The sequence below is a fragment of the Phymastichus coffea genome, unplaced genomic scaffold (assembly GCF_024137745.1).
Source record: "Phymastichus coffea isolate CEN01 unplaced genomic scaffold, Cenicafe_Pcof_1.1 PCOF00040, whole genome shotgun sequence".
In the NCBI taxonomy this organism is placed as follows: Eukaryota; Metazoa; Arthropoda; class Insecta; order Hymenoptera; family Eulophidae; genus Phymastichus; species Phymastichus coffea.
In genome coordinates, this window is record NW_026706851.1 from 253,298 (window position 1) to 276,802 (window position 23,505).

The 23,505-nt window shown below is 35.3% G+C and overlaps 4 protein-coding genes across 8 annotated transcripts; 2 read left to right on the forward strand and 2 right to left on the reverse strand.

Moving 5' to 3' along the window:
• Nucleotides 1-380: 380 nt before the first annotated feature.
• LOC131664041 (N-terminal kinase-like protein) lies at nt 381-4,581 on the reverse strand. 2 transcript variants are annotated; one of them, XM_058934884.1, is made up of 12 exons: nt 3,923-4,581; nt 3,558-3,713; nt 3,353-3,481; nt 3,053-3,264; nt 2,880-2,970; nt 2,328-2,810; nt 2,028-2,249; nt 1,708-1,960; nt 1,450-1,620; nt 773-1,059; nt 577-679; nt 381-518 (listed from the first exon to the last, which is right to left on the reverse strand). In XM_058934884.1, the coding sequence occupies exons 1-12, from the start codon at nt 4,034-4,036 to the stop codon at nt 385-387; spliced, it is 2,355 nt and encodes a 784-aa protein (XP_058790867.1). In that variant the 5' UTR covers nt 4,037-4,581; the 3' UTR covers nt 381-384. The 2 variants fall into 2 exon arrangements, with proteins under 2 accessions (XP_058790867.1, XP_058790868.1); XM_058934885.1 differs by having other exon boundaries at nt 773-1,047; nt 3,923-4,578.
• Nucleotides 4,582-4,624: 43 nt separating this feature from the next.
• On the forward strand, nt 4,625-9,789 carry LOC131664135 (exocyst complex component 5). 2 transcript variants are annotated; one of them, XM_058935019.1, is made up of 7 exons: nt 4,625-4,645; nt 5,954-6,010; nt 6,140-6,583; nt 6,656-7,233; nt 7,909-8,397; nt 8,574-9,084; nt 9,327-9,789. In XM_058935019.1, exons 2-7 carry the CDS (start codon nt 5,978-5,980, stop codon nt 9,423-9,425), a joined length of 2,154 nt encoding a protein of 717 aa, XP_058791002.1. In that variant the 5' UTR covers nt 4,625-4,645; nt 5,954-5,977; the 3' UTR covers nt 9,426-9,789. The 2 variants fall into 2 exon arrangements, with proteins under 2 accessions (XP_058791002.1, XP_058791003.1); XM_058935020.1 differs by lacking the exon at nt 4,625-4,645 and adding an exon at nt 5,747-5,764.
• Nucleotides 9,790-9,966: 177 nt separating this feature from the next.
• LOC131664137 (protein arginine N-methyltransferase 1) lies at nt 9,967-15,552 on the reverse strand. 2 transcript variants are annotated; one of them, XM_058935024.1, is made up of 4 exons: nt 15,469-15,552; nt 12,845-13,030; nt 11,148-11,861; nt 9,967-10,790 (listed from the first exon to the last, which is right to left on the reverse strand). In XM_058935024.1, the coding sequence occupies exons 2-4, from the start codon at nt 12,908-12,910 to the stop codon at nt 10,407-10,409; spliced, it is 1,164 nt and encodes a 387-aa protein (XP_058791007.1). In that variant the 5' UTR covers nt 12,911-13,030; nt 15,469-15,552; the 3' UTR covers nt 9,967-10,406. The 2 variants fall into 2 exon arrangements, with proteins under 2 accessions (XP_058791007.1, XP_058791008.1); XM_058935025.1 differs by lacking the exons at nt 12,845-13,030; nt 15,469-15,552 and adding an exon at nt 12,539-12,752 and having other exon boundaries at nt 9,968-10,790.
• A 396-nt stretch (nt 15,553-15,948) lies between these two features.
• LOC131664136 (uncharacterized) lies at nt 15,949-23,024 on the forward strand. 2 transcript variants are annotated; one of them, XM_058935021.1, is made up of 5 exons: nt 15,949-16,082; nt 16,934-17,396; nt 17,868-18,328; nt 18,675-19,212; nt 19,390-23,024. In XM_058935021.1, the coding sequence occupies exons 2-5, from the start codon at nt 16,964-16,966 to the stop codon at nt 19,422-19,424; spliced, it is 1,467 nt and encodes a 488-aa protein (XP_058791004.1). In that variant the 5' UTR covers nt 15,949-16,082; nt 16,934-16,963; the 3' UTR covers nt 19,425-23,024. The 2 variants fall into 2 exon arrangements, with proteins under 2 accessions (XP_058791004.1, XP_058791006.1); XM_058935023.1 differs by lacking the exon at nt 15,949-16,082 and adding an exon at nt 16,233-16,371.
• Nucleotides 23,025-23,505: the final 481 nt, after the last annotated feature.

Below are 23,505 nucleotides of genomic sequence, written 5' to 3' on the forward strand. Positions count from 1 at the left end.
CAATCTTCCATTTAAGTATTTTTTATTGAAAAATTTAATGTCACGATGAAACAAAGTTTTTTAACTTAGAAAAGATACTGTTAGTAGAAAAAATGTTTTTATAAAATCGCTAGATTGTAAGATTTGTATTGATAAGTAGCAAGATAAGACTAGTATCGATGAATATATATTTTTTGTTGTAAAATTTATGGTCTTTATTGAAAGACTCATTTAAATTATCCTTTGTCCATGGCAATGAAGATATTAATAATATATGATCAACATTTTATTGAATTGTCGAAGATAATATCATCCTTATATCGTCCAGTTTTCCTGTGTCATTATTTATACAGTAAATTACGATCATAAATTGTCATTTGCTATCTTATATATAGTATATCTGAGTTAGATCTTTTTAGCTAAAGTACTGCTTCCCAGCCTTGCCGCTCGCTTTGCCTCTAACTGCCTCTGTCTTGCCAATCTACGTTCTTCTCTTTTCTTTTGAGCATCTTCCGCTTTATTATTCGTATTTTCCCCTCCTAAAAACATTAATTCATAAAAATATGATCAATGAAGTTTATTACCAAGATAACTTACCCGTTTCATTTGTTTGGAAATCGTCTAATGGTTGAAATTCTCCATCTTCCCATCCTGACTCCAACGATTCGTTCTTTTCTTGAGTTTCCGTGGCTTCCTCTTCCTGAAAATATGAAAAATAATTAACATATAATTTGATGATGAGAAAATATTGGTATAAATAAAAGCTTTATGTGATTTCGATCAATAAACTTACGGGTTTCTCTTCTAAACTAATCCATTGTTCATGATTGTGAACGTTCTTGGGTGAATGTGAAGCATTCGTAACGTGAGCAGATAGCGGAGTACTAGTTGGTGGTTGGGTTTCCATATCTCCCCAGTCACCTTCCCAGTCCCAGTCACCATCAGAGTTGGTGTTCGTAGTGTTCTGTGTATGCTCGTGCTCATGGTCATGATCTAGCGAAGTCATGCTGGTTGCGCTACTTGTTGTTGCCGTCGTGCTTGTACTACTTTGAGAACTACTAGCATGCTCTGTAAAAAAACCTGTAATATTAAAAATCCCGCACTTGTGCAAATGATTGCCACATGATAATTAGTCTGTTAGGAATGAAATGCAAATGTTAGTTGATTTATTAGGTATAGAAGTGGTTTATTTTGTTTAAAAGCATTTAAAAAATGTATTAAATTAATATATTCATGATATTCGTAAGATAAAGAACATTTCTAGCGAGTTTAGCTTGATACTTCAACAAAGAAAATTTCTTTTAATATTTAATATATTCAACTCTTAAAAAAACAAATTTAACTCCAAAAAATGAAAATTATTTTTATATCTTAACTATCATGCAATGAAAAGTGGTGATGTTAATTAAAAATGAAACAACTAAAATAGACAAACAATAATCATATAAATGTTCATAAATTTTCAAATACCTAAAGATGCTGGTTTCTTAAACAAAATTCTCGAAGTTCCATGTGGTGCCGAAGATTTTGCCGTATCTGATTGACTTCTATAAAATTTGGCTGTAACGGCAGTCACAGCCCAACCTGCCCACGTTGCTGCTGCATTACTAAGACTAGGTGCGGCGGTGTTTACATCAGCCTCTACAAACATGAACAGTATTTTTTGTACAATTCTTTTTATCAATGTTTATGCATAGTATGTATATGCAACTGAATATATAGACGAACCCATAGATTCTCGAAGTCCTGGATCTTCGGAAACTTTCTCAAGCTTAGCTAGGAAGCCACCTATCGTTCGGAAAGCATTATCCCGCACTCCTTTGTCAGGGTCCGTAGTCAAAGGACATAGTGCAGGTAATATTCTATTGGATACTTCGTGTAGAAAAAAGTACTGCTGCGTGGCTGCAAGTGCTAAAACGCTGGCACTTCGCGCAGGCGGAAAAGTATCACGTGTTCCTCGGATAAAGGCACCGATCAGGACCTAGAAGCGTGTTTACAAATTACGTTGTTTTACATTGTTGGGCTATTAAAAAAAATGTTTATTTTACTTTTTGTCTAATTTGGGGATGTAAATGTTGAGCAATTTTTCCTAGACACACAGTTGTGTTTGTACGTATTCCGCCTTGCTCATCTTTCGACTGAAGTTTTGCAAAATATCTTAAAACTTCAACATTAAGATTATTATAATCTAATTTTGGTGCTAAATGGACGATTGACTTGATCGTTTGTTCCCTCACTGCTGGATTTGTATCCAAGAAACCTCTGGCAACCTATTGTACAAAAAACATTGTTTCTGTATAAAATAGTTATTTTATTAAAAAATTGCTACTAATAGTAAAGATAGAAACCTGAGGAAATATTGCTTCGTTAACGGTGATGGGCTGCAAGTGATTGATAAACCTATCGAGCTGCTGAAGTAATCTTAACCTCGTTGCCCTGTCATTCGAGGCGAACAATTTAACAACGCATGGAACAACTCGCTTTTGGTACTCGGTATCAGGTAACGTGCATCCCAATTGCAAAAGTGGAGGCAAAACGGCACTCCCGGCATCACCATACTCGAATGCGGCAATGAGTTGTGGTAGTATTTTGTAACGACCTACGCCTTCCGGAAAACTATCTAATTGCGAGGTAAGTTGACCGAAAAATCGGCTTTTCTCGTTCTTTTCTTTGACTTGAATTTCCTCGAGAAATAGCAGCGCGTCGACCAGGTCGTTTTTAAAAAAACCACCGTTGCTTCGACAGCGCGCAATTACGTCTGCTGGGTTTGGTCGGCTCTCAGCCTTGCTGCTAATCATTTCTTGATACATTGTTATGATTGCTTTGGGAAGCTAAAATCGACCACAAAGTTAAGTGTACAAATAAAAAATTTTCAAAATATTCAAATATGCAATACCAACCTGGTCCATAGTATCTAAATTTCCTGGTGCAGACAGTGGACCATTAAAAGCTTCCCAAATGAGACAGCCTAGACCCCAAATATCTATGGAACTGTAAATATAACAAGCATTATCAAACAAATTGGTATTGAATTAATTTAGTGGAATAGAAATTCTATATTAAAAATGAATACCATTTTGTTGGGGTCTTGTAATTATCTTTTGCTTCAGATGGCCGATAAACTTGAAGCACATGTGGTAGTGAGGAATAAGAAGCATCGACAGCAGTCATAAATTCAACACCACCAAGCTTCCATTCTCCACTTTCTTCATTAACAAAAACTGACCATACATTAACATTATTATGGCGTAGATTACCATCATTATTTAAAAAACTCAAAGCTCTCTAGAAAAATATTAAAAATCTTGAATTATTCATTATCATTTTAGTAAGATACGTTATTTAAGAGTTTTATAACCAGTAACTGACTCACAGTAATCTGAAAAATTCCCCATGACAAATAAAGTTCTCGTTTTACTCCATCACCAATATCAGCAATTCTGGAAAGACGGTTATGCAGGGGCTCTACCCGTTCAGTAGCCAAGTAAATTGCTTTATCTGTCTGTAATATCAAAAATATGTTAATTCATTGAAATATCTAAATAGCAATGGTTAAAAAAAAGTTCATGTTTATTTACTTCTAAACTATCTAAATAAGCAAGAATGCTTGGATGACGTAAAGTTTTCAGTCTTTTAACTGCCGCTCTGGCAATATCCAACAAATATTCTGCACCAGGTTTGACTTGGAAGACAAAGACAGATATATCTTCACCTCCAATTGCTGCTGTTGTCCCCTGTAAAGTAGTTCCAGTATCAGAAACATTTTGTCAATAATAAAATCAATGTTATTTCAATCATAAAAATAGGACTCATATTCAATAGGACTATTATAATGGATGTTCAAAGAAAGAGCAAAGTACTGTAATAATATGTTATACAGTCGATAACAGTAAAGACTCATTATCTCATAATCAATCATCTTGTAAGGATGTTGCATTGTTACCTTCTTTTTGGCTTTATGGAGACTCCAAATACTCTTGTTTTCAAGCCCTTCTATGGGCTCGCCAATTTCATAAGGAAAATCCTTGGTAGGATCACGCGAGAAGAACGACCACATATTTTTATACACTAAAAAATTTCTTGCATTTAATAAACTACTGAGCTACGATGATCAGTGTGTTTCTATCTAACATTCATCATCTCTGAGACTATAGTCTGCACGCACCATCTGAAAGACGCACGACACAACCACACAATCTGATACACGTCAACCTTCTTCCGCCAGCTGCTGCGTTGTTAGTTATTAAGTATAGCTATAGCTGCGTACGCGAATGAGCACTGCACTCAATGCTTCATTCTTTCTGATGACATCAGCTGATTGAACTGATCAACCGACATAAACTGCGGTCGTTCTTTTCAAATATCCAATAAATGTTTGTGTACATACAACTTTACATTCAAAAGATAGAAAAATCACACACTTTAATAATAAGATAAACAGTTGAAAATACTCATTATAGCAGCGCATTTTCGAATGAGATTATTTCTATCATCATAAATGTGAAATCTGAGGTGGAATTCTACAAATTTCGTGCGTTGCGACGTACAGAACGAAGTGTACGATTAAACGGACCGTGTGGTATACCCTATAGAGTTGAGAATAGTAGTACGCAGGACGGCTTACTATCTATACAGTTCGGATGAAGGAACTCAGCAGCCACTCGAAGTCAATAGATCAAAGCACTCACGATCGTATTAGTCGTAGAATTATTCCGTTTACTTTTGTCATACTTTTATTTACAAGTTCATACTAATATTAATAAAATTACTTTTCAAAAATAGCAATATGCTAAGAATAAAATATATTACTCTTACAATTTTCTTGTAGCTTCGTTAATGCAAATCGAGTTTTCCGATTAGTAATTAAATGTTAAGAGCTGGTATATGCCGATGCTTACTTATTTAATATCCAATGAATTAATAGTACATTTCGATACTCCGTGCGCAAAGTGCGTCTTTCCTGCACGCTCGGCAGAAAACGTGCGTTGAAAATCGCACTTTCCACAAGTCATATAAAAAAATACGGTACGGCATATGTTCGGGAAAGAGTTTCTCGCTTCGCTCGGGCGTAAACGTCACACGAGACAAGAATCTATACTTTTCAGCACTTGTCTCGTAATGTACTATTTTTCAATAACCAATAATTTTAAGTACTCCAAGACTTATCTAGATTAAAAAAATCCAATTCTAACAAATAGTTAACATTAACGGCTCTTCTAAAAAATAACCTATTCCTATTGATGTAGATTTGATTATAACAATGCAATTTCTCTTGAGAGAGTATTGCCCCATAAAAATGTAGATCTAGGTTATCGTATATGATCTTACAAGGGCATTTATCGCTGTAATATGATAAATAGTATATTTGTTCTCCAACGGATGGTTATAATATTTTCAGTGAATAAGAAAATTTTTGTTAATAGATTCATTTCTACAAAGACAGCAATAAAATGTAGCGCATATTCAATATATTTCTTCTATCTGGAAGCGTTTAACTTTTGGAATTTTTTTATTAAGAAGATCTGAATTGTGTAAAATTATCAACGAGTTTTGCTCTCCTTGCCAGTTACGTGTAATTTATATAGAATTTTTTCAAATCAATTTTCGTCGAGTTCACGCTGAGTTCTTTCATCCGCGAATGCTCGATAGGTTGACGGCATCAAACTGCGCGCGCATGCTATACAATATGCTGATCCAAAGTCACTTTAATTCCGTTTTTCAATTTTGATAAATGAGACAATAAAAGCCACTCTCTTCAAATCTGTTTTCATTATTGCGATGTTCGGTAATTGTCATATATCGGTAACAATCCTTAGCAAAATTTTTTCTAAATACTAAATGTATAGAATAGCAATTGTTCCATACTTCACAAAACATGACGAACTAATAAACTTGTCAATATCGATGTAAACAAAGTGTGTCTATTTTTATAACGTTTTTACTTATAAGAAAGTATTATTTTGTCCTATTGTAGTGTTTTATCAATTAAGTTGTCAAGATGATGCAACAATATATGAAAGAATTAGAACAGGTTAGCGTTTCAGTGAAAATATTTTTTTTAAATATGTACACGTAAAAATGTTTTCTACTATTATTAAATTAACAACACTTAGTTAATTTGCTAAGTGAAGTATCATCAACTTTTTTTTATTTCTTAAAGGAGCCATTTGATCCTGAAGAATTTGTTGAAAGGTTAGCTTGGAGAACAGTTAACGATACCACTAAAGATGGAGTTTCAGGTGTGTTTGATCCAGTTCTGGTTCATGAAACATTTTTACAAGCAATAAAAGATTTGCAAGTGTTGGAGGAAAGGCAACAAAAAAAGTGTGATAAATTGGAAACTGCACTGAAGGAGGAAAAAGCAAAGCATGCATTAGAAATGTCTGATCTACGAGAGAGAAATAGAAAAGCAATAGATTTATTTCATCAATTAGATGAAAGAATAAATTTTGTAGCGATAAAAGTTCTCCATTTGGGAGATCAATTAGAAAGTGTAAATACTCCCAGAGCTCGAACTGTTGAAGCACAAAAATTGATGAGACATTTTTCAGAATTTTTGAGTCCTGGTCCATTGACTGATCCAATTTTTACAGAAAAGGCATCAGTAAGTAATTGAATAATATATTATATCTGCATTTTAGTATTAACTGTAGAGTATGGTCACCATTTGTTTTAGTTGGATGAAGCAGCAGATGTTATTCAAAAACTTCATGTGATTTCACAAGAACTTCCTACAGAAAAATTTGAGAATGCAAAGAAAAAAATAGCTACCAAATATGATGAAATTGAAAGAAATTTAATCGAGGAGTTTGTAAGAGCTCAAAGTGCAGAAGATGCTACTAGAATGAAAAAATTGGCTTCGATGTTGATGCACTTCAAGGGATACTCACAATGTATAAATGCATTCATTGAACAAAGTCAGATGAGCTCATTTGGTGGAAAAGATGTTTTTCAAGAAGTCTTACCAATGTGTACCAAAAACTATAAACTTATACAACAAGTGTTTTCTAATCCAGAACAAGTTATGGCAAAATTTGTTCTAAATATCTATCATTTGAGAATACAGAAATATGCTGTAGCAAAATTGGCAGATCGAGCAGATCCAGAAAAGTATCTCAACAATTTATATGATCTGTATTCGAAAACCGTCAAACTTTCTGGTGACTTAAAAAGTTTTGATATGGGCACTGATGATACATACTTGCCAAAGTTAACAAGAAATATTTTTCAAAAACATTTAGATGCTTATATTACGTACGTTTTAACAATTACTTTTAATTCTGTTATTAGTATTTTTAGTTTGTATATTAATTTATTATAGACATCACATAATTAATCAATTTTTGGTAAATTTTAAAAAGAAGATATTTAAAACTTTATTTGTCTTTCTTAATAACTTATTGTTGATTACACGTTAAACAAAGTTTATTAATATCTCAATAATCCTTAGTAAATCGTGAACAAATGAATTAGCAATTAGAACACAAACAAGTGAATAATAATAGAAATAGCAATATTATAGTGTTAATTATATTAATATTAAATGTTGTACTGCATATCAGTAAATTTACCAAATTTGTAATTGCTTGTTGAGGCTGTTGTTGTTGATTCTGTTGTTGTTATTATTGTTAAAACTATATAAGCGCTCGCATGGCTGCTGTTTCGTCTTATAACAACTGTTCTCGAGACCATCCATTGCATTGTGGCTTTCTCAAAACTCGACGCAGAAAAAAAGATTTTCTTGGTCATATAATTAATCAATTTAATTGTCATTTTTGTAAAAGATGTTTGAAACTTTATTTATCTTTAAAATAAAGTATTAAAGTAAATTTAAATCTAAAGTAAATAACGACAGATTGCTAACTACACGCGTAATTCCTTGTGATCTTATACTATAATAAAGTGATTAATAGAAATATAAAATTACAGCGTGGAAATAAAGGCGTTGCGAGAAAAATCAGCAGCTTTCTTAATTCAGTACTATGAGTCAAAGAATCACCAAAAGAAGCAACTGCAGAGTGGAGGCTTTCAAGAGTTGAAGCGTGACTTGCAAGCGGTTTTAAGCACGCGCACTAACATCAACATTGCTCAGATTGAAGACTATGGTGGCGAGACATTTTTATCCGAAGAGTTAGCGATATCTTTGTTGCAAAGAAGTAAGACAGCGCTTCAAAGGTGTTCCTTACTTTCACAACCCTCGGAGTTGCCTATGAATGCTACCCAAATTCTCGAAACGACTCTCCAGTATCTTATAAACGAGCACATCGATTACGCACTTGAACTTGGCCTGCAATGCGTACCTATACCCGAAAGTAGGACTCAACCCGAGATACACTTCTTTACTATCGTAAGACAATGCAATGTTATTATAAGACTGTTGGAAGAACAATTCTGTGGAGATCTACTGCCGCTAATTATGTCAGTATACTATTCTTTATAATTACTTTATTAAAAGTGATTGTGTGTTAATGTATTGACAAAGTTTTTTTTACATTTTTTTACAATTGAAAAAGTATGTAATATAAAATTTTTTTTATATTACGTAATTCATTCAAATACGTAATTTATAAGTGAAACGTTTTTGAAAAATCTAGATCGTCGCCTAAGCATGCAGACTGTCTAGCAAAGAAAAAGTTTGCTCTGGAGCAAATAGAATCGAAAATTGATACTGGCTTGGACCGTAGCATAAATGCGATTGTCGGCTGGGTAAAAGTCTACTTGCAAACAGAGCAACGTAAGACCGATTTCAAACCGGAAACGGAGATGGTAGATACTCTAAATACACCGGCGTGTCTGACTGTCTGCCAATATGTCTCTGGAATGATCCGTCACATTAGGGATCGACTCGACGGCAAAGGCCTTGAAAACGTGCTAACCGAGTTGGGCATTCGCTTCCATCGGGTCATCTACGAGCATCTGCAGCAGTTTCAATTCAACTCAGCCGGCGCGATGTGCGCGATCTGCGACATGAATGAGTACAGGAAGTGCGTCAAGGAGCTTGGCGTACCTCTGGTCACTACCCTTTTCGACACGCTTCACGCACTGTGTAATCTGCTGCTCGTCAAACCGGAGAACCTCAAGCAAGTTTGCTCTGGCGATCAGCTGGTACGTTTTACTTTATATAATATTACATATAGACTACAGGTGTTCCTCGCATGATTTCAACAATCCAAGATCTTTTTGGATCTTTTAATCAACGCCAGAAAGAGGAAAATACTCAACCTATTGTAAGGTTAGATTAAACATCTGAAATATTAAAGAATAATACTCTTTTCATAATCTTCAATTTAAAATTTTTTTAAATATTTTCTATCGTCATAATTTCTATGAATATGAATTTTTCACAGGCAATGCTGGATCGTTCCATACTTTCAACTTTCATACAACTTAGGACAGATTATAAGACACAAAAATTAGCGAACTCGTTGAAAGGATTAGCAACGTAGGTGTTAATAATTTATTGAGCTTTGAGGAGAAAATGCGGTGATTCATATATCAATAGAAAAGGAAACGTGTTTTTAGCAAAGAATAGTATTTATTTTTAGAGTTGGTAATTCAGTATATATAATAGCCACGCAATATATATCTTCTACATAGATATAAGCAATAACAATGATTCTACGTAACAGACGATCATTTTTGTTAATACTTTTCCAAATATAAAAATCTAAATTCATTCAAGACGTGGCAAAACAAAAACATGTTTCATAAAATTTAGAATCCAATTCTGGATTATTAAAGTATGAAAGTCTTGGCATTCCATTTACTTGCGCCTTTGCTGCAAATTCAAGACTTATATTTCGTGATTCGTGATACAAAAGAATAATAAGCTATACATTTCTGTTACTTTATATTGTATTTATATATCAGATATTATTACAAATTGGATAAAAACATTCATGTTTTAAAATTTGTGTAAGAAAATCAATATATTTCATGTTAAAATATCTTAACAATGTCTTTATTTAAAATTACGTAATATTCATTCAAAATCATCAAAATAAATTTCGATGCCATTTCATGTTCTATGTTCTTTTTCTACAAGATAATAAGTTTTATATTTCATTGAAATTGCTTAAAATTACTAAATTGTTGTCAGTGTGGTTATAATAAGTTACAAAATTGGAAGTACAGTAAAAGCGGTTTCAAAAAAGAAATTAAAACTCTAGATTTACGTAAAAAAATTGTATGTAATTTCAGTAATAGCGACAGTAACCAACAATTGCTGGCACACACATTTAGACAAACAAATTTAATAACGTTTATAATCCGTTTATTCGTTTTTACATGACAGTTGGTGTATCGTTTTAATCTTCGATTCCAGCTTCTATCGGTAGTCACAAAGTTCTTGAATATTATGGTCATTTTTTCGTTCAAAAGTAACTATACACGGCCTGAATATTGTCAATGAAATTGTCCCGTTGGTATCAGCGCATACGATAGTGGTTGCTTTCATGTATTTGACAAAGTTCGCCTTTAAAATCGATGTCAATCGTGAAGTCTAGGTCCCGATAATTACGCGCGTTAGGCTCCATCGAAAATTTACCGTAGATTTCTTCTCCTTTTTTAACCGTCATGTATTCGTCAAAGTAGAAGACAGTTTGTTTCCAATGCGTGTACTGAGATTCAGGTGCAGTACTGAATCCCATGCGTTTATGGCACTTGGTAAATTCAACTTCAAAGAAAGTGACAAGTGCCTGAACATAGTCATTTCTCCGAACTTGTAGTACAAATTGCGATGAAAATGTCAAATCTGCTTTGGTCACTGTGTACAAATCAACTTCTTTAATTAAGAAGGCATTGGTCACCACCTGTTGAGAATAGAAAAAAATTAATGTAAATAAATCTTTAAACTATTTTTGATTAATATACAAGAATTGAGACTTTGAACATTATTCAAAAACATACTTAGATTTATTTAATAGTAGGGAAGAGTTTGGTTGTGCACATGGTTGGGTTGTGGATACTCTCCTGTATTTCTGTTAAGAGAATGCAGATGTGGTTTTGTTATTTGTATATTATGGCAACCCAATCTTTTTATGCCAAATACCAAAGCAAACAGACACGTCTGATCGTGCTGTGCTCTTGGGGACAAATTATGAACCAAAAACCATAGAGTGTCCACAACCGAACCGTTTCCCCTACTAAAGAACCTATTTAAAACCCACCTGTTTAGGATCAACAACATCGACTAGAGGTTCACTAATGGCAACTTTACGTATGCTGCTCATATCAAAGCCATAGACATCATCCCACCAATTGATCTTTTCATCCTTATATTGTCTATCCTCTATTCCACATATGTACAATGTAGCCCTATCAGGGAATAACATTCCATCTGGAGCAAGCCATTTGTCTCTTGCAAAAAGAACAGTATCTAACATAGATTCATAAAATAAACAGTAACCCATCCATTCTGATATAATAATATCAACTTTTTCAATGCTATCTGGTAGAGTAACTTCTTCTACTTTGCCCTTGATAATCGTAATAACATCAGACAGATTATTGGCTTCAACAATTTTTTTGGCATACTCTACAATGTTGGAACATTCAATACCAATGACTTTGGCAGCACCAGCTTTAGCAGCGAACATAGAAAGAATTCCTGTTCCACAGCCAATGTCTAATACGATTTTTCCTTTGAATAGATGCTTGTTATGGTACATAGAGTTACGATACGTTACTGTTCGTACTTCATCTTTCAACATTTCTTCGTGAATTCCATAATGGGCATACGAGTCAAAATAGTAATCTCTTGAAGTCATATCATCAACTGCTACACCATCTTTACAATTGGTTGAACCTGTAGTTGTTGCTTCTTTGTTGGCTGTTACCGAGTTTACTGGCTCTGTGACATCCATGCTTTCCATTTTAGATGTCTGTAAAAATGCACAACAATAACTTTATAATCTTTACAAGAAATATTCGCATAAGCAATGGAAAAGATGCAATTTTCTTGTTTTTCTTTAAATGAAGAAGTTATAAACTATAGCAAATGGAAGATAATGAATTTGTAAAAATGTTATATGCACCAATCAAATAAAATTAAATGAAATGATTATGCTGTAAATAGATTGTGGAAATTAAATAATTAAGTAGTAGCAGCAATCAAGATACATTAGAAATTTCATGAGTTGAATTCAAAATCAAATTGGATAAGATGGCGCGAAACTCAATTATTAAAAACCGAAAAAGAAAATGGAAAGGATACGTTACAATGTTATTCATCATGCAAACGGTTGGAGGTAACAGCGAAATGTGATTAAAAAAATTATGCTGTTAATTGAACAAATGTTTAAGAAACTTTACGGAGAACGTAATTCGTCCGAAAGAGAATGAAGTATAAAGAGTCAATGGAAGAAAGCGTCAAATAGTGGCGTGCTTGTCTAACCAACAACGGATATGGAACTCGCGCGCACCACGTGCCCGCCAAAACGGCCGCGTCTCTTTTAGATTGCCGCACCGCGGTAAATAAGCAGTGTATTGTAGTATATTCGTGAGCGCATGAGACGAATCGATGTCGCGAGGAAATACTGCATAATAACCCCTTTCTCACCCTCTGAAGTGTTTGTCCGTTGAGTGTACTGTCACGCCACAAAATATTAGCTCAGAAACGCGTGCTTTCGCTCAACTGGCATGGAAGCGACGCGTGCGTTAACCATCAAATGTTCAATTTACTCGATATGTTTCACGAGGTGTTGCGAACGAATGAGAAAGCAAGTAAGAGGAAGCGAAGATGCTGCGAACGTACATATGAGCTATATGTTACCACGACGTTGCAGCTATTGCACGATTAAAATTTTAACCACGAGATGTCAATACTCAATTGCGATGTTCACAAGCTTATTAAATTAGGACTTACCGTGTTCTCCGTGACGAAAGTGCTGTTCTCGCTGCTCTCAGCCGGCACTTGCTCGGTAGTCGCCATTTTGAAAATTCGTCACTGATGGCGCGCTGCTCGCTCACGCCTCCTTTTTTTACTACGTGCACGGCTCGTGTAAGATCCTCGGGTGCGCGCGCATTATTGAATATGGTGGGTGTTTTTTTACTGCACTCATATGCATGAGCATAAGTAAGCATATATGTGAACGTTTTAACTTTTAAACGAAATACCCATTTGCTTGTATGCGTGAGTTCCTCGCGGGCTTTTAAATTATTCATCGTAAAATAGGTATTTTTCAATTAATCATTACTTAACAATTATTGGCTTGCAATGGCCGATAGTGTACTTTTTCGTTAAAATGTATTTTGTTGAAATAAAAAAAATTTATTACATAATCTTAATAACATATTACCTAACTAGTGCAGGAAATTGGATTGTTGTTTCATGTGAGATTTACGCCCGGGCGAAGCGAGGATGGAAAGAGGCACACGAGACCATAATCTCATTTCTGAACATGTATATTACGGTATTTTTCAAAACAACGTGTGGAAAACGCTTTCCACGCGTTCTTTTGTAGAAAGGCTTCGACGTATTACTAAGCTTCGGAGTATTGCTCTAAAAATGTTTATATTTATTTGTGGAAAGATACGTGAAATGACAATCTCGTTCTTAAACACGTTGACTATACAGTATCTTTAAAGACCATGTGAAATAAGGATCAATGTAAGCGAGCGTGCGTTCAAATAGGCGCTTTCCATAAGTCGTTTTCAGAAATACTGCGTGTATATCAGTGTGTGTGTGTGTATAACATGTTTGGGAAAGAGATCGTCTCGTATGTCTTTCCACCCTCGCTTCTCTCAGGCGTAAGCTTCATACGAGACAAGAATCTACTTTCCTGCACTAGTTATTTAATATACTATCTATTAATGAAATAAACACAAATAATATAGTTAATATATTATAATTGTAGCGCAATGATATACATCAAGTAACGTTGGGGAAATTCATCAAACTTACACAATAATGTTGAATAGTTTTGTATACGTTTTAATTTTATATCGTATATATACAGGAAATAGTCGAATAGTTCGTAAAGGAGGAAAGAATGCCTGCGTTGTCAAAGTTTTTTGATCTCCAAGCATAATCACAATGGAATATTTTGCAATTACAGAAACAATACGCATTGTCCTCGGAATTTTTTTAAATAGCTGCCAAGACTTGCAATTTATTTGAACCGTAAAATGTACAGCCTAAGCTATTTATATCAGACATTCATATGTAAAAGATAAAAAAAATAAGTGACGTCTTTCACGAGAAGAATTACAACAACGATCAAAGAAAGCGAAACGCTGATCTCGTGACAATTTTCATCATACGAAACGGCGGCGCCTCTCCGCTGTCCGCGAGAGAAAAGGAAGATGAAACGATGTAAAAAAACAATTAGGAGATATAGAGAGTCAGCGATTTTGCTGGCTTGCAATAGAAAGAGAAAAAGACAGAAAGACGGAGAAAGTAACAAGAGCGCAACGAACGGAGTAAAGAACTCTAACATTCCTCGCTCTAGAGATATTATCCTTTAAAGATGTGCCTCAAGAAGCGCGCTAAAAACAGCACAGAATAGGCTTAAGCTACAATATTCGCTCTCTTTCTCACTTCCGTAGAGCTTCGGAGCATTACTACAAAAATTTTGATAGTTTGAAGTGGCGCGTACACTGAATCGAGGTGGCATATGGGTCTCCGAATGGAGTTGAGCATTCGGAGATCGGTGGAAGACAAGCGGAGAGGAAGAGAGAAAGAGAGAAAGAGAGAAAGAGAGAAAGAGAGAAAGAGAGAGAGAGAGAGAGAATGAAAGCAGTCGTGGCAGGCAGTCACGGTGCAACAGCTCGCGACGAAACTCTCTCGCGCGCGCATACACGCGCACACACAAGAAGCGAGGAGTAGCGAGCTGGGAAGCGAGAGAGAGAGAGAGAGAGAGAGAGAGAGAGAGAGAGAGACGGAGCGAGCTACGAGCTTGGAGAAAAAAAGAAACGGCCGAAGGCGTAAGGCGGCCGCACACGAGTACTAGCAGGCCATCGGACCCACATATACATACAACGGCCGGACGAAGCGAGAAAGAGAGAGAGAGAGAGAGAGAGAGAGAGAGACTGAAAACACGAAGCGGCTGCGGTGTATGTGTGTGTGTGTGTGTGCATCAGGCGCGCGCCAGCGAGAGAGAGAGAGCGAAAAAAGAAGGAAAAACGCGCGGCGCCCACGTAAAGAAACGGAAGCACCCGGATTACCCATACCAACACGCATACACACACAGATTGGCGAGAGCGCGCCTGACGGAGGACGGAGTAAGAGCAAAAGAGGAGAGCTGGCCATACGCACTCGGCAAACGGTGCGAGCGAGCTAGCTCCGCACCTCGAAAATTCGCGAGAAAGTGCCAGCAGCAGTAGCCAGAGCGGAGCGCAGCTGCCAAATGGACGGGGTAAAAGGCTAGCATTCACAAACATTTGGCCGCAACCGCTCCCGTTTCTTCGCCTTAGATCTACAACTTGGCCCTCGCCCCGAGGGAGGGCGGCGCACGCAAGCACGTCGTACACCCACACGCGTATACGCACTGCAGCTATTCCGTCGTATATCCTAATTGCCGAATGGCAACAACATCTTCGAGTGCCACGGTGCTGCTGCTTCATGCACTCGGCGATACGAGAACTGGCGCGCATGTGTGTGTGTCCGCACGAGAGGATGATGATGCTGCTGCCGCCACCGTCACCGCTGCCGCTGCAACTCTCTTCGGATCGGGCGCATGAAGGTCATACGGGTTGTGCAGCTGCTGTGCTTGCCGAACCAACTTCTTGCACCCTCGCCCCGTAATTGTGACTCGTCTCGTCACCTCTCGGACAACTTGATTGTCACATCTGCACTTGCGATGCGCTAACGCAGTATCGCATTCCCCAGAGCAGCGGTATCGAGGCTGCTAATCGTCCGCATTCTACCCACCGATTCAGTGCTTTACGTGGGTGTTGAACAGTCCTAAAAACGACAGCTTTGGCTGCTTGGTTAAAGACTCTTGGTGCAACCAAAAAGCACATGCCAGTGCTCATCGCTGCCAGCCCTTCAAGCTGCTGTTACTCTTCCAACAAATGCAGAATACAATTGTGGTTTGACACCAACTTTGTAAAATCTGGCAAATCAAGGATCAACAACCTACTACCAAAAATGTGTGGCTAAGGTACATATCTGCGTACTGTTTTCTCTTTCTATCATATTCGTTTTTGGAAAAGTGAGATGCTGATACATATACTTAAACAGGAAGTGAAAAGTGGTACAGAAGTGATTCAGGTTCAAGTGTATTTTTAACAAGTGCATTCATTTCATGTATTTATTGCCAATTTTTTATTTTTAATAACTGAGGCATGGTTTCCTTGATGAAATATGGATGAAACAAGTGATAATTGGAATAGATTTTGATGAAACTTGAAACAGAATTATACGCTATTCGTTATATAATCCTTTTTTAGGTGTGTATTAAGGATATTTATTCGCATAGGCAACTGTACAAAATAATGACAACTTTTTGATACAAATATTTCTTGAGATAAGCAGATGCATACTTTTTTTTATTATATGCTATAGTTATTTGTAAACAAGAATTGATCAATCTTCTTCATCCATGGTGTAATGGCAAAATTAATTGTTTTAATATTTTTAAATGTCATCATGTCATTTGTGAATTATGAACATGTAAGCTAAGCATGTTTATGAAATTTGTAATATATTTATTTTTGAATGGAAGTGTTTATGGGATTATTATGTTATTATTTGATGCTAATCTACTTTTAAAATATTATTAAAATCCAACATAAAAAAGCTGCTAAAATGCATCATAGTTGCTAATGAATACAAGAATGTGCAAGGATGTATTTATCACAGTCATATTTTTTTACAGAAGCTTTATATCGATGATTCATTTAATAACTCATTTTATAAGGACTGATATTATTTTGAATTGTCCTTTCTATGAACTAGTGAAAAGATTGGCATTCCGTGTAAACTACTCATTCATTTAATAAAAATTTACAGGCAAAGAATGGCTGGTGCAAGAACAGCAGGATGCGTGAAAAGTCTTCGGGATGCAAGAGTCTGCAGCCTCAGGCAAGCCACAACGTGAGGGCCATGACAGAGATGTGCTCGCGAGAGCCTTCCACGGCGGTGCTCCAGCAGCTGGGTAAGCAGCAGCATCAATCCAATGGCAAAGGACCTGTTTCGCCTCAGCCTCAGCTTCAGCAGCAGAGGCCCAATAGCAGTAGCAGCAGCACCACCACCGAGGAACATGAGCTTGCTGCTCCTGCAAGTTTGCCCAACAACAGCAATCACACTACTCCAGGGGGTAGACTCAAGTTCTTTAAGGATGGCAAGTTTATCCTTGAGTTGTCGCATCGTAGAGACGGCGAGAGAACCACCTGGTTTCCTGTGCCCAAGAAAACCTTTTGGCCGCCAGCCAGTGTCACACCTAGCCGACAGGAGAGTTCGGCCTCTCTCAGTGGTCAGTGTTTTTTTTCCTGAACATTCATTGGCTTCTCTCGTCGATTCGTTCATTTTTTTTTAATTTATTCAATTTTTCTTTAAGTTTAGCATGTTCATTTCAATACATATACGAAGTTGCTTAAGTAATAACATAAAATAGAAATCGTTTCCTAAATATATGATAAATACTATTAAGTTAAAAAAAACTCAAAAAAACATAACATTTTTTTTCTGCTAGTTCTAATAAAAAGCAATTCCTTATTTTGGTGCATTGTGCAATAGTAACAATCCTTGACACCTAGTTTCACGTGATATACAAATATAACAAATGTTGTTATAATAAGATTACGTCTCTAATCATAAATACCTGTTGTCTCTTAAAATAACTCGTGAAGATTTCAGTTTTCTATACCATGCTCATATATTGTTTATGAGAAGTTATTAATAAAGTGACAACTTTATTGACTTTGAAATTTTTATGTTTCTATAGTGTCAGACGATAACTCGTCGATCCAGTCGAGTCCATGGCAGCGCGACCATTGTTGGAAGCAGAGCCATCCCAGGCGTAACATATCGACTAAGTTTAACTTTTATTACCGACGTAATCCTAAAACACGACTGTGCCTTCATCCGAGACTGATAGCCCGCAAAAGAAGGCAGCCACTGGATCCAAATTCGTCTCTAGCGCAGCTTCAAGATTCGCTTGCCAATCATCAGAAACCACAATCTCAACTTCAGCAACAAGTTTTAACCGCAACAGGGATTCGCAAGCTCAATGGTGTCCCGGCCAATAAGAGCATCAACATCATTATTGATAAGCTCGCGCGGCTTTTGGATCCAAATGTTGTCTCACCACGAAAGCGTATACTGCGCGAGCTTGAGCGAGTTACGCTTGAGGATCAAGCATCTAAAAGAAGGGCAACACCACCTCACACCACAAACACCACTGTGGTAAATTCAAATTCTATAATGTTACATAGACAAAGTAGTTTTCTAAAAATAACTAATGAAATGTCAATTGATAACCATTCTATTTTTTTCAACATCATTAATTTTGCAAAAGTATTCATCAATTAAGAATTAATTTTTCGTTTTCACTGACTATAAGACCATGACAACTTTGAAACGCTTTAACTTCTAAATAGAAAGTATTGATAAAATATAACATTGACATTTTAGTTTTTATTCGTTTCATTTGCATTATAATTAAAAAAAAATAATACACGCGCGCGCACGCGCGTGCCCGTGATGTTTAAAAGCAAAGTGATGAAATTAAAATATAATTTTTTTGAAAAAGCATATAAACGAAAGTCCAGCTCCAGTGTCAAAGCAGCTATCTTCGTACAGCATAACGAGTATCCTAGGCGAGGACAAGCCGAGTGGTCCGGAGAGTGAGCCGGGTTTTCTGCGCAACCTATTGAAGCCCCAGGAGCGTCATCATCATTCGTCCCCTCAACACCAAGTGCACTCGCCTCAACACCAAGTTCACTCGCCACAGCACCAGCTGTCGCCGTCGGCGCAGCCGATCTACCCGCGCTCTAGTCGAATGGATCCGGGTATGGCAGCTGCTGCTGCCGCGGCAGCGGCTTACTTGAGCCCCAATGCTGCTGCATCCTCGATTCATCAACCGCCGTTGTATGGTATGCCGATGATGCCACCGGCGGCTGCTTATCGGGCGCCTCCTTTTTGCTGGATGCACTATTCGCAACCGGTTCATTACCCGCCTATGCCCCTCTACCCGGCGCCTCCACAGCCTTCTCATCACACTCCCTCGCCTTCGCCACCTGCACATCACTACAAGGATTACAGAGAGCAGACTCTCACTCCTCCTTCAGGTCAGTCAAACATTAAGTTAAATGTTGTTGAATGTTTCTAGTTTATTAATATTTATTGTTAATTTATTGCTTGTTTTTTTTCTAATTGTGCTTCCCGACACAGCCTATAAATTTATTTATGCGATGAAATAAGCAAAGCTTCATTAACATACCTAAAATCAAATGTATATATTACAGATATGCCTCTGAATCTGTCCAAGCACGCGGGTTGAATCTCAAGAGCCCAAAAGTTGGTGCCTTACAAATGGACGTTTTGAAAATGAATAAGCAAACTTTGAATAATCCATGCCCACGAACACTGCCCGTGCAACGACGAAACGTTATGAATACTTTAGCAATGTCCATCCCTGATACAAACTAAGCAGTATGTATGTAGTAGATAGAAACTCGAGTAGTGACGACAATATACCGCTGTTTTTTGGTGTTCATATTCTCGTACCATTCGTCACCGCATTGTTCTGCTTAAATGACAATATTTTTTCTAGAATGTTTTACTCTCTCAAGACTGGCTGTGTTAGAAAAACATAAAGCTAGTTAATGATTTTAAACAAATTCAATATTACGTTGTTCTTTGCCATTGAAGGTAATGACTTTGCCCAGCATTTTGACTATTATGAGAGTAAAAAAAAGACGTTTAATTTTGAGTGACTTTAACATAAAATGAGAGGACAATATTATTTTCTATTGCATACCATTTGGTAACATTTATGCGGTAGGTAAATTTCCCTTTCATTTTGAATACAAATTGTGAAGATTACCAGCCAATTACGAAGTTTAAGGTTTCTATATCGTTTATATTCAAGCAAATATGTGAAATGAATGCTCATTGCGCAGATTTATTAACAACTTTTCAGTTTTCCATATCAGTTATCAAAGTATATTGTATGTAGGGTTGTTCATAATATATCTGATATTATAATTATTAAAAAACCTTCAAAAAGACAAATTAGAAAGGAATTTCACTTTTACAATAATGTTCTAGTTTTTGAATTATGGATGTAAAGTTTTAATGATTTATATTAAAGTACTACATTTGTAAGATTTCAGTATTTCCATACCTTTAAACATTAGCTGTAACATTAACATATATGGTATTATTTATTGTGAAATTTGTAGAATTTTCACACAAATTATTGAAAATTTTTATTTTTGAATAATACAATATTTAAATAACAAAAAATCGAAATATATTACGTCTTTGTATATTCCACGTAAAACTAATAAATAAAGTTACAATAAAAAATTATAGATTTCAATGTTATAGCATAAATTTGGCAGTATTTTTAATTATTATTGAAGATATACATGCAAGTATATTTTTATAAAGAGTATGGATACAACATGAAATTTTGATAATTTACAATGAACATCTTTAATGCCGATTTAAAAACAACAATTCTATATCGTTTCGTAAAAATGTAAAAATGTGGCGAGTACAAATAAACAAAAGAACTAAAATGCCGTCAAATTTTTATCTAAATTTAATATTTGTTTTGTGGATATTTTTATAAGAAAATTTCTAAACATTTGAATGTCAGCTAAAGTTCAAGTTTATAGTTATTATACTTTAATTGAAAATATATAATGCGAAAATACTCTTTTAAGTCGATGTTGAAATATTCAAAAGTAAATTATCAATGTAATTTTTGTTCTCTCTAAAATGCTAAAACTAGAAACAGATAACGATTTAGATTCACTTTATCAAGCTAAACAACCAAGTTCTTGGAGAACTATAAAACAACTGTAATATTGAAAGACAATAACTGTGTTATAGTTGTATTTCTAAACAATATACATATTTATTCTAAAAACATATCAAACTATTTTGATAAATGAAGACTTGAGTATTGTGACTTTGTGAATCGCATTGTCACAAGTTCCATTCCTGTAGACATTCGCAACATGATTAAGGGCAGGTCGTTTAAGCAGAACATTTAAAAATGCATGTGGCGACTGTGCGAGATTTGTCGCCGGAATGAGAAACGGTTTGGTTAATTAAACTTGTATATATAAAAATATTTCATGACTTTCCTTTTCACAGTCGTTGTCAAGTTCCTAAATATACTATGTATTTTTCATAAGGTAAACGAACGTTTTTCAAAATCGAAAATTAGAATTGACAACGGCGTAGCGTAGCTGAATAGGCTGCAGAAGTATTAAGCAGAATACTGGAAAGTCAATTTGCAATACGTACGTGTATTATAAAATTTCGGCGCAAAATTTATAGCTCGTTGTGATTGACGAGACTTTTAAAAAGAGTCAACTGTCCTTCCATTCCTTCCATTCCTTTATTATATATAATACTTCATTCTTTATTGATTTTTACCTCCTCAGTAACTTTGCGTGTTTATTCTTCCTCTCTTTCTTGCGAGGCAAGAGTGTTTCTTGTTCTTGTTATAGCTGCACTCAAATTCTCAACTGCTCGCTAGCTATGAGTATTGCTTATTGAGAAGATTGTTCATCAAGTGCAGATAAACCCACCATGTTTTGCTTACATTTATTTTGTTATCGACTTTCATTAACGATGTATTTTTCCATTATTACAACCATTATTATAAAAAGTACCACTATCCTCTATATTTTAAGAGCAAACATATGAAATATATATATAAGGAATATGTACAGACAAAGATATTACCTAAAGGAATCGACATTTATGAATATTAGTGTCATTGTTTTCTTTTTTATTTAGAAAGTATAACGTTCTTTCTATATAAAGTGCACGTAAAATACTTTGGACCATCAGCTCTCTTTGTGCCTCAATTTTCTTAAAATTGTAGTAGACTCGACTGGGCCTATTTGGAAAATTTTAAAAATGTATGTATAAAAATATTTTATTATTTATATTTGTAATATCACTGAAAAACAAAAGGATAATAAACTTGGAACATAGTGCGTGCCTTAGTTTTCTTGATGAAACAAAAATAAATAAAGAGAGGGTATAGCGATGGAACGTACAAAAGTAATAAAATATATGAGCAAATGTACCACCTGTGAGTATAATGGCAGATTTGATCAATTAAAGAAAAAAAAAGAATCGTGTGATGTAAATTATTATTAGATAAATTGGCATTATATGATGTAAAATAATATTAATACACGATGATTATTGAGAACAAGTGAGTAGCACGTACTTTTGAATGAAAATAGTATTATTTTTATTTATTTTGTTGTCAGGTCAACCGAAAAATGTATGTTTATTTACTTTTTTCATTCTATTAAAATGCTAAAGGTTATTTTAAAAAAATTTACGGAACGTGCGAAATGACTAATTAACTGAAGCTGATCCAATTTACGTATGTAAATATATATACATTGTATACTCAATTGTTAAAGAACAGGAGAGTGTGTATTTGTTATTTTTGAAAAAAATGAAAATGGACAATGCGCGACAACAATCTAGAGAGACTGAAAAGATGAGAGAATGTTGAATGAATTGAGATTTTGTGCAAATGAGACTTTCTTTTCCAATCTATTTATTTTGTAAAAACAAGGAAAAACGCATTTTCACTAATGCAAATATATTTCTCCTAATACGGTATATCTTTCCTTATATATTGTATTGTTTTGCACGAGAAAGGCGAGACTTGTTCAAGTTTCTTTTTAAATCGATGGCAAGCGATAAAACTATTGATTTTCCTTTCATTTATCCATCCATCATTTATTGTATTATCTTTTGCTATTATGTACGCGTGTCGACTGTTCAGATTATTTTTATTAAATATATTATTAAAGAAAGAGAAGAAGAGTAAAGTTGAAAGGCGATACGAATGAAAGACGTTGTATAGAAAGACTAATTTCATAAATATAAATATTTCATATACTGCTAAATTTTAGTTTTATTTATCCCTTTATTCCATGTTTTATCTATAAGGATATAGCGACTGTACAGACGGACAACCTTATGTTGATATTTTATTACTTTTCCGACCAAATTGGTGATCTATCAATAACAGCCGTTATTAAAGTTATATCAACGCAGGTACAAATGTGGTTTTTTCTTGAAGTTTAAATTAAATTCAAATGCTTGATGAACTATAACCAATTTTTGGGTTGCTAAAAAATGGTTCTGATTGGTTTATGTATTGTCTAAACTTCGGTTATGAAACATAAATTTAATAGAATTTTGAAAAATAGATGTATTTGGAAGTTGGCGGGTCTGGGGCACAATTGCAGATGTCAGTAGCGTTCAGTAGTGACTGGATGCCGGTGTAGTGTATGTACGCGTGCGCTATAGCTTATGTATGTACATGCATACATACAAGTCCGGCGTCAGAGCGAGACGGCACTATA